The sequence below is a fragment of the Lissotriton helveticus genome, chromosome 12 (assembly GCF_964261635.1).
Source record: "Lissotriton helveticus chromosome 12, aLisHel1.1, whole genome shotgun sequence".
NCBI lineage: Eukaryota > Metazoa > Chordata > Amphibia > Caudata > Salamandridae > Lissotriton > Lissotriton helveticus.
In genome coordinates, this window is record NC_136073.1 from 739,676,945 (window position 1) to 739,688,194 (window position 11,250).

General features: G+C 47.7%; 1 protein-coding gene across 2 annotated transcripts in view; it reads left to right on the forward strand.

Moving 5' to 3' along the window:
- The first annotated feature begins 1,920 nt into the window (after positions 1–1,920).
- Positions 1,921–11,250, forward strand: part of LOC144798415 (nuclear receptor subfamily 2 group F member 5-like) — a 77,274-nt gene continuing 67,944 nt past the window's right edge. The window contains exons 1-2 of one of the 2 annotated variants that reach the window (XM_078669286.1): positions 1,921–2,154; positions 4,804–5,919. In XM_078669286.1, coding sequence (XP_078525412.1) covers positions 5,556–5,919 — 364 coding nt within the window. In that variant the 5' untranslated portion in view covers positions 1,921–2,154; positions 4,804–5,555. The remainder of the gene's footprint in view (positions 2,155–4,803; positions 5,920–11,250) is intronic. The other variant, XM_078669287.1, reaches the window with a different exon arrangement.

The window sequence follows — 11,250 nt, forward strand, 5'->3', positions numbered from 1 at the left end:
CCCTATGATGAAGCATGACACAGTTAATTGTGTGTGAGGGCAGTTTTAACACTCCTGTGTGATTGCCCCACTCCTCTGATTTACAGCATTTCATGCACACAGTCCCTCTTCTATGTAGTGGTTTTATATCCTGAACATTACCTGCCTAAACCTGCCTGGTTATTTAGGCTACCAAACTGCAAGTACAAATGTACATATTCAAGACTCAAGTCGGAGGTGCACGTGGGTAGACGGTGTCCACTCACTATTTTTACAGGGTATAATCCGTCCACGCTGCCAAGAATTTGGGTCCCACTGAAATATGCTGAGCTTGTCCTAGTGTAATTTCGAACCCGTTCAGCAGCACCTGTGCGTTGTCTGCTTCCCATTCCCAGCAGCAACATGCAGGCAGGGAAGACTTGTTTTATTGTCACCTGCAGCTGGGACAAACATAAATGGCAAAGTAAAGGGGCCATTAAGCCTCCTTAGTTCCAATACTATCCTGGTTGGGCGTGGCCTAGAGTCTCCCATGTCGATTTAAATGCAACAGAGGGGAGACAAAGGCACACAGTTTGTTTTCACTTGACAGGTACTTAAGAGAGGCAGCTTTTTACTTTGTTCACGCTCTGCATATAAGAGATAGGCCTGCTCTATAAGAATGTCAGATGTGTTTGTCTGTCCCAGCATTTACACAAATAACAATTTAAATACCACTATTTTATTTCTTTTATAGCGCTACTCATCCCAATGCAGGGTGTCTGACCGCTTTAAATAACATACACATTGTACATTGACAATAAATCATGTAAGTGTGTAAATCAATGTACAGGAAGTGTTACAGAAGACAGTCAGGGTTACAAGGTGTACAAGTCACGTATCTGATGCTGAGGCGCAACTAGAGCCAAATTTTGTGGGGGTGGGCTAATTCTTCCAGCAATAGGCAGAGTGGAGATGAAGGGATGAAAAAACAACAAAGCCTTGTTAACATGTAAATGGTCTTTTAAAGACCTGTGAAGTACTCTGGTTCGGCTGTGATAAGCTCAAAAACTCTGTGTGTGCCTGGGAAGCTGTCTCAGCCCTGGTTGACACACACGACTGGGGGAGGGGGCTGAAGCCCTTTGAGCCCAATGGGCGTTGCGCGCCTGATCTGATGTCACTTCTTGTGATGTCACTTTTAGTTCAGTCACTTCCTGTAATGCCAACAGCAATGTCATGCAACTAGCCACGGCAGAGGGAGTACCTGCGGCAGTGGGAGTACCCGCAGGGCGGTGATGTGGGGGGGGAGGAGCAGGGTGGGGGGTAGTAATGTATGGATTACGGAGTTTTACAGGTAAGCAAACATTTAAATAAATAAAACGCATTTTGTTGCGCGCACTGCATCGCATTTGGTGAAGCAGTGCACTCAACGAAATTCGTTTTATTTATTTAAATGTTTACTTACCTGGGAAGCTCCGTAATCCATACATTACTACCCCCGCCCTGCGCCTCCCCGTCCCCACGTCACTGCCCTGCAGGTACTCCCACTGCCGGCCGCGGCTGCATGCAACATGATGTCTGCCCTGTGATGTCACGTGCCATGATGTCACTTTCATACTGCCTAACTTGGTTACTCAGCTCTCTTCTTTTCTTACGATATGTGCCCTGATAACATGTTTTATATTAGTTATTAAATTATGAGGTCGCTTTAAACTACCACAGCCTTAAACTGTCCCTGTCGTTCACTGGATCTGACTTCTTTCAGGCTTTTTTCCACGTTCGAATGAGCGCCTTTTCCCAATCACAGGCCTTCAGTGAGCGCGAGCAGGGCATTCACGCCTCGCTCACAAAGCGACCTCCAGCCGCTCTCCCCCGCCCGGGCGGTAATGGGCTCGCCTGGCCCCGCCCCCCTTGAAGGAGGCGCGCATGGTGGCAGCGTGCCGGAGCACGTGACTTGGAGCGCGCTGGGCGTGGCCTCGACCCCACGGGGTGAAGCTGACATGCAGGGGGCCAGGCTTGCGCAGCCCAAAGTTTCCTTTTAGGAAATGTTTGCGAACTGTCACAACCCAGGGACGCTCGCGGAGGACGGGAGCTGCGCTGCGCTGCCGGGCCCGCTGCACCCCTCGCCCCTGCCAGAGCCTGGGGGCCTTTATCATCCGCAGCGCGATTAGCGGCCCGGGGCAGCGGAGCGCGCGAGAGGTACGCGGACCCCATTTATTGCAATTGCATGGTGGACGTGCTTTTTAATTTTATTATTATTATATGTCAATGCGAGACGGCATCTCGAGTTTCAGCGGGCTGGCAGCTCTGTTTTATGAAGATACTTTGTGCATTCGGTAACTGAAATATTATATGAAATGTATTCTGCTTAAATAATGCGCTTCTAACGGAGAGTGGAAGCAGGGGCTGGAGCCTGCCTTTCTGGCTCGCAAGTATTTATTATTATTTATTTATGCATTTTTATTTATAGCGTAGCGCGAACTTTACCCGAAGGTGTCAGAGCGCTTTACATTTACATTGGCATCAGTTACATTACATAAGGACTTCGGAGTACCACTCTTTTGAACTTTTAATGTTAGCAGGGGTGGCTTCTACGAGTGTATGTGGAAATCCCTTTCACAGGATCATTGTTTCCAAGTCTTAAAATGTCAGCAGATTCCTGCCAAAGAGTATCTATCTAGCCCTGGGCACTAGTAGCTAAGAGGATGTGCGTTTTTTTAATTATATATATATATATATATATATATATATATATATATATATATATATATATATATATATATATATATATAAAATGTTATTTTGAAACAAGGCAAACAAATTAATTTTAATTCTGGATCTAGAGGACTGCTAGGGATGTCCCATCTACTCGTAATTGTTGACGTTGCTGATATAAATGTTATTAATACCGATGTCTGCCATTGCTTCTAAGAATGAGAATAATTTTGAGCATAGGAATAGAACCTGTTAATAAATGACCCTTGTATACATAATACACACCACACTTCACTAGGCTCTTGCTGCCTAAACAAAGTGCTCTCATTGCCCCACACGGTACCACGGGCTGTTATTTTTCATTCTTATAGTCGTGGAAGCGCTTTGAAGCAGTCTCCGACAACGGCAGCGCTTCGCAAGGCAGACAGAACACGAGAAATACATAAAATTATAAGTAAATGAATTAAGTGGCGCACTTTATCTGTAGGATAGGGGGAGGGTATTATTTTTGTGACTAAAAGATGGCCGAGAATATAATTTTTTTAAAGCTCTTGTTATTTGTGGTAATTTTACGCTTTTCTTCTGTGCATGATGCCGCGGACGCCAGGGTTCGGTCACTGTTTCTCAATGTTCTCAAAGTTAAAAAAAATACGTGATTTTAACCGAGACAACTGTCTGTCGGTTGTTGCTTATTTTGGAGGAAAGCACTTTATTTCGGATTTTTCATGCGATTTGCTAAACCTGATGATGAGGTGCGTGTGAAACACCCGTATGAACCGCCGTGCAGGGTGATAAACTCGCGGTGTACGGGGACATCTCTTAAATGTGTCACAAGTCCCCGACAATGTGCAAACATGTGTCAGCGCACAGCAATAAGACAAGAAACACGATCCCAGCGTGAGACGGGCGTTTAGTTGAGCAGTGACTCTAGGGACGGGGAGATCCGAGGACGATCCCAGCTTCCCCGCTGGATCGTGTGTGATTGTCCATCAGTTTACTTTAAATCTAACAATTCTCTACCAATGGACCCAGTTTAGCAGATTTGTGTACGTCCGAAATAAGCGCAAAGCTGGCGTTCAGCTATTTAAAATCTGCAAATCTGCATATTTACATTTATAAACATTCTAAGCTAGTTTTGTGCCTTTGGAAATCGCTATAGTTTATAACCCAAATTAGGAATGCATTTATTTATATAAGGACCAGTTTAATCGGGTTGGCCGTTCCCCAAAGAAACAGACAGTGTTTAGAAATCTGTATTCGAAGAGAATGATGTCACGCCTGTGCGCACTTATTCACGGGTGTGAAATTTCGTCGAATTGCAGCTTTTTATTAAACCAGGGGGAATTCTACTTTTTACCATGTAGTGAAAGTGTAATTATACATATGGTGACCCCAGCGTGTGTAACGTTTACAAAGTGCTTGTGCTTCAGCTGTGTTATGCGTTATTATATTTCAAAAAGCTTTGAAAGGATTGGCTGAATCATATCAACCCAATCTGCCCAGAACTTAAAAAAAAACCACATTTCTTGGATAATGGTGTCGCCAGAACCACTTGATGGCGTTAGCACAAAGAGCTATAGTGCTATCTATCTATCTATCTGTCTATCTGTCTATCTATCTCTCTATCTCTCTATCTCTCTATCTCTCTATCTATCTATCTATCTCTATCTATCTATCTCTCTATCTCTCTATCTATCTATCTGATACACATGGCACAGTTGTCACTTCTGTAGATACTCTTAAAATATTGAAAAGTGGTTCCTTGGGAAAGGTCCCTTTTGGATTTTACAGAGTGTTGATGAAGCTTTTCAAAGCACCCCCAACACCCATTTTAATACCTACAACTAACTAAATAAACACTTGTTTTCCCTCCAAAATGCAGCGCAGGCTAGAAATGTAAGTGTGCCGTTATGAAGCACTTTCAGATATTGCAAGACATTGGCGTTTAGTTAAGATGCCGTGAAAGGTTCAGCCGAGGGCGTGTGGCCCTCCCCGCTCCATCTCTGGAAGCCCTCCAGCTGGGAGATGCTCAGGGGTGCGCAGGAATTCTCCATGGAGAGGTGGTGCATTGTTGCCGCACAGTCATTCATGAGATGTTAATTGTCTCCTTTTTCTTGTCTTTCTTTCCCACAGACTTGAAAATACAGTATTCCACCTCACCCTGTTTCTGGGAAGAAATGGATAAATGGACAGAAATGAACTCGTATCGTGGATTTGTCAGATAAGCACAGATACAAAAATAAAAATAAAAAGACTTAATATTCTATTTGGTCTAAAAAACTCTTGAAATCAGGCTTGTTTTTCATCCTATTCAAGAAAGTGTGTAAAACGCGGCATTTACGCAGAATGACAAAGGCGTCTTACGGAGGACACACTGAAAACATATGTACCCAGCCAGGAGATGATGTCACTGGTACAGTTTGTGCTCCAAAGCTCACTTCACTGAAATAAGACATCAGTTGTCCAGATTGTGGAGGTCAGATATCAGACCTGGCCGCTTGATCGCTTTGGATAGCTTACAAGCAAGAAAGAGTGAGTTTGGGAAGCGTAGACATTGCGCACTACAGAACAAAGCCCCTCTGTCCACCACAACACGCAGCTTCTGGACTGATCTTCCCCCACTTATTTTGCTTTACTCTCATCTGAGCCCCCATCATTTGTTGTCAGACAGAGGTGGACTATAAAACTGAACACTCTAGCTCCAGAAGGCCTCAATAAGGAGCCTGATCTCCAGTTTCATCCTGAACGCAGAGACACTTTTACCATTTTTGGGTTTTCCATCTTTTGGATGTTCTGGTAGATTTGGAATTCTGTCAAGGCATTTGTCCTTGTTCTGTAGCAGTGGATTTCTTTGGACACCTCTGTAACTTTTTTCCTGTCTTACGATGGCCATGGTGGTGAGCCCCTGGCAGGAGGATCTCGGCCAAGCTGTGGGACCAGTTGCTCTGTGCTCCCAAGATCCTGGCGGGACCCCACACACCTCCTCCGGCCCTCCAAAGAGCCAGGACCCCGGGGACAAAGGGCTTCCCCCCTGCGTGGACTGCATGGTATGCGGGGACAAATCAAGCGGTAAGCATTATGGCCAGTTCACCTGCGAGGGATGCAAGAGCTTCTTCAAGAGGTCGGTGCGACGGAACCTGAGCTACACCTGTCGTGGCAACCGGGACTGCCCCATCGACCAACACCACCGCAACCAGTGCCAGTTCTGCCGGCTCAAGAAGTGCCTGAAGGTGGGCATGAGAAGGGAAGGTGAGTCCGGGGCAGACGGGATGGCGGAGGAGTAGGGTCATGTATCTTTCCGTTTCCCCACCCTTTTGTGTCTAGGGTACTTTTTTATAGATTGCCAATTTTATTAGGGAGTTTCAGGTAGGATGTGTACACACAAGTGAAATATGGGATAGTTGAGGAGAATAAAATAACCATGAAGAAAGAGTGATATGTCAACGTATTGACGTGCGTAAGAAGGAACAAGAAGCTCCATTCTGTGGGTCTGAAGACCGGACACAGGGGCGTTTGCACAGGCCTCCGCAGCCCCCGCAGTGTGGCGGGGGCCCCAAGCTCCAGTGGGCCCCCTCAGCACAGCACTTTGGCTGCACAGCTCCTTATTGATCCCAGAGGGGGCCCCACCACGTGCCTTGCAGGGAGGACCCCTCAAGTTTCATTACGTTAGTGACCGGGCAGTTTGGTGGGTGGTACCTGGGAAGGTGGAGGACATTTCACTGGACGTCGACCTCGGAAGCCATGGCAGTCCAGAGATGGTTTCCAAAAAAGCCTCGACAGGGGTTTGATTTTTCTGAGAAAAAAATATTAGTTCCTCACAAATTGTTAGTAGATTGGGCATCTTCAGAGTGGCTTACCGAAGCTGGCAACCAAGAAGATGATGTGGCCTAGTGGCCGTACGTCTGACTAGGGAGCCCGGAAGCCAGGTTTGAATCCCAGCGATCTCTCAAAACCCTGTGATTCCTGGTAAGTTACTCAGTCTTCATGCTCCTAAAAATATGTACAGGATCCTGGTTCTGTCGGAAGGCGCTGTAATGCTATCATGGCGGGTTTGTGCTTTGCTGTTACAAAATAATACTACAAAACAATTTGAGTGAGTTCCTCATTCACCCAAACAGCTGGACGTGCCCTTCGTACAGTTCTGTAATGTAATGTAAAAAATATTTATAAAGCGCAACTAACACCTAGCGGTTTCTTGGCGCTCTGCTGGTCAAGTGACCTACTTCAAGTAGTTTACTGGTGCCTGCTACAGGGATCAGATGTTGACTCTGCATTCCTTGTTAGGAGGCCCTTTGGGTTTTGAGTGGAGTCTATATCTGGTGCATAACATTGTTTAATATATTTGATATTGTTGCATGAAGATCATCGCTTCTGTGCGGTGTTCCGTGTCCTGCACACACCCCGTGAGATGCGGCTTCTGGAGAGTGTCTTGAGATTTCTTCGGAAATCACTCTACGGAATATAATAGGAGGCTGGTTGGCAGCAAGGGCACCTTCAGGGGTCGCTATCACCTTTACATGCAGGATTTTATATTTTCAGGTGAAGGCATAGGAACAAAGCTGCCTCAGCACATGCCCTGATTGTTGAACATCCACGGAAGGCTTTCCCCACTTGGCCTACTACGCAGGCTTTTAGGCCCACCTCATCCAGGGGCGTCCGGTGCAGTGTCACAGGCGCCCTAGGGTGCGAGGGGCCCTCTGAAACCAAATTGTGACTGTATCTTACTACCTAGCTGGAACTACGAATCCATTTTCCGTGCTTGCACCAGAGTCCATGGCCGCCTTGCCACACCACAAAAAAACCCTACTGTTCACACCTTTTGACTTCCAGTGCCTATCCGGGAGTCTCAGTCCCCTACCGTTCACACCTTTTGACTTCCAGTGCCTATCCTAGGTGTCTCAGCCCCCTACCTTTCACACATTTCGCCTTCCAGTGCCTATCCTAGGTGTCTCAGCCCCTTACCTTTCACACCTTTTTGCCTTCCAGTGCCTATCCTAGGTGTCTCAGCCTCCTACCTTTCACACCTTTTGACTTCCAGTGCCTATCCTAGGTGTCTCAGCCCCCTACCTTTCACACCTTTTGACTTCCAGTGCCTATCCTAGGTGTCTCAGCCCCCTACCTTTCACACCTTTTGACTTCCAGTGCCTATCCTAGGTGTCTCAGCCCCCTACCTTTCACACATTTTGACTTCCAGTGCCTATCCTAGGTGTCTCAGCCCCCTACCTTTCACACCTTTTGACTTCCAGTGCCTATCCTAGGTGTCTCAGCCTTTCACACCTTTTACCTTCCAGTGCCTACCCGGTGTGTCTCAGCCCCTATCTTTCACACATTTTACCTTGCAGCGACTAACACAGGTATCTCAGCCCCCTACCTTTCACACCTTTACCTTCCAGAGCCTACCCGGGGTGTCTCGGTCCCTATCTTTCACACCTTTTACCTTTGCCTTCCACTGTCTACCCGGGGTTCCTCAGCCACTATTTTTACACCTGTGCTTCCGGGGTGTCTCAGACTCTACTCCTTACAATTTTACCTTCCAGTGCCTACCCGGGGTGTCTCGGTCCCTCTCTTTCACTCCTCTGACCTTGCGGTCCCTTCCCCAGGTGTGTCGGCCTCTCTCTCCCCTCGGGACAGCCGTGATTCCCGCCCCGCTGCCCGTCACTGAAGCGTCTCTCCCGGCTCTTTATCCGTCACGCCCCCCCCTTCTTTCAGCCCTCCCGGCAATGCATGTCAGTGCTGCCCCCCGCCTGCCAGTCTCTCCTGTGCACACCTCACTCTCTCGGGCCTGTCACCGCGATCAGACATCCTCCTGTCAGCTTCTTGTTTGAGCATCTCCCCTCTCTCGGCCTCTCATCGCTGCATCTCTCTCCCTGCACGCCAACCTGTTACCTTGCATGTCTCGCCAATCGCCCCCTGCTGGACACCCCCGGCTCTGCGCTCTCGGCCTGACACAGCTCGCAGGGTCGCCTCGGTGTGCCTCTCTCTCTTGGCGAGGCGCTCGGACATAGAAGATATCTCGTCACCTCTCCTTGTCTTCTGCTGCCTCGCACCCTCTTTACTAGTTGGTAAAGCCATCCATAACTTGTTGGCACGTCACAGCGAGGTGTGTGGTGCTTACAACACCCAGGGCTCGCGGCAGCTTGTGCGCGGGTGTGATTTTAAATAACTGCATAGTTTATCTTGGCGCTACTCAGCGTGCAAGGCGCTACCCGCCGGGATTGGAACATTGCTTTGGGTTACACTCCGATCTCTGCTGCGGGACTGCCACTCAGCCCACCGAGCTGTCTTAAGCGCCTACCCCTCTCAGCGGCCTGTTTTCGGGGGGCGTCTGCACCCCACAAATGAGATCCCCGTCGGTTTCATCCAGTCGCCATTGGCATTTTACTGTACTTAGACCCACGCGGGCGCGTGCCCATGCCCAGGGGGCAATCCTGCGGTCTAAGATCGGTGGCTGTCATCCGGGCCTCCTGCTGCCCGTGTGGGTTTTGCACTTTCTTTAAGGGATCCCTCCTCCTTTTTTGATCATTCGGTTTCCTCTTCTGTCACCCCCTGTTGCTTCAGTATCTTTACGCATTGATTTATCATTATATAACAATCTTTAGGTATTTCTTGCCCGACGTGACAGAGGCGTTTTCGGCCCTGGCCCCAGAAATGTGTTGCATTGTTTTCTTTGCGACTCCCCGGAGCTCTGATCCCTTCTTCTTCTCCATGTAACCAAATTGTGTGACCCTGGGCACGTCCGTTTGTAGTCGGTTGCTCTGGAAGCTTTCCCTTATAAGAATGAAAATAACCAAGAAATGTGCTAACCTTCTGCACTGTGTCTGTAACCAGAAATTTATCTATTGAATCATGTATCAGTTCCACGCCCAAAGTAACGGAGAACCTGTAAAAAGGGTAGCTGAGAATGGATTGCGAAAAACCATGTCGGTTTCAAACACCTGACTCCTGCCGGATCTCATCTTTTCATCCACTGACTCCTGCGGGATCTCATCCTTTCATCCCCTGACTCCTGTCGGATCTCATCCTTTCATCCCCCGACTCCTGCCAGATCTCTTCCTTTCATCCACGACTCCTGTGGGATCTCATCCTTTCATCCCCGACTCCTGCGGGATCTCATCCTTTCATCCGCCGACTCCTGCCGGATCTCATCATTTCATCCCCCCCACTCCTGCCAGATTTCATCCTTTCATCCCCCGACTTCTGCGGGATCTCATCCTTTCATCCCCTGACTCCTGTCGGATCTCATCTTTTCACCCCCTGACTCCTGCCAGATCTCTTCCTTTCACCCGCAGACTCCTGCGGGATCTAATTCTTTCATCCCCTGAGATCTCATCCTTTCATCTCCTGTCTTTCTTTCTGTTGAATCAAACACACGCTACACATATAGATGCCCCTTTCGGGTCATAAACTGCCTTGGTTCCCGCCAACCTGAATGACTTTCACACTCAGCGCAAACCTGAATCACTTTCACACTCAGCGCAGGCAGCTAAGAGGAAGAAGGCGGAACACCCGCGGTATCCGCAAACAACCCACAGGAACGGAGACAGCTAGAGAAATGTCGTAAACCCAGCTTTCACCCTTATACGCATGCATGATGGTAACTAACCCAGTCAGAGTCAATGTAATATATTCTGCATAGCGCCTAGTACGATCCAGTTTCTCTATGTAGGCTCTTTTCGCATAAATAACCAAAGCACGAAAAAGACTCTCCCCTCTCGGAATAACATTAATTCCAACAAACACAGCGCATCTGAGACGCGAAAGTGCGAGTAATGTTTGCATCGCACCCTGAAGCTGATTTGAAGAACAGCATATTCGTTTTCCCAGGACGTGTAATGCATCTCCTTAAACTAAATATAAAAAAGGCGCTAAATCCACAATTTGCAGTTTGAAATGCAGCATTCACTTCCAAGCGGAAGATGCGCGGGACAAAAAAGATGCTTTCTGAGGCCTTCGGTGAAATGGCCGACCATTAAATACATGATAAACCTGCATCTCCCAGACCTGACTTCACATCTTTCGGGCCTCCGTTCATAATTGAAAATACTGAAGGAGATGCTGCACTTTATTCTGAATTAGTGACTAAAACGTCTCGTGACACTGAGCAGAAGAAAAAAAATATATATATATATATATATATATACCACCAGTATCTCTGCTAATAGCTCTAAACAGGTGGCAGTGATTTACACGGGTATCTTTGAGGTCACGGCAAGTAGGAGCCCTCAGCTTATAATTGTATTGTAATTACATTTATATAGCGTTTACTACCCCTGACGAGGCGTCGAAGCGTTTTTTCGGCGCTTCACTGCGTCCCGCGCTCTTGCCCCGGAAGTAAAAGCCATTACGGTTCACCATGGTGCGTGACCTCCAGCAGTAGAAACAAACCCACTGGTGCACAAGAGAATCTTACTCCGGACTCTCTGGTGGCCTCGAATTTATTCTAACTCGGCCACTGCCCGCTCCTTTTAAGGGAGAAACCGCTGTTTATGTGGCCAGGATCACACTGTTCAGTGACGTTTTGTAGCTGGGACGAGGATGACATACCACTGTGTAACAGTTACATTGAAGAATTGCAAAGCG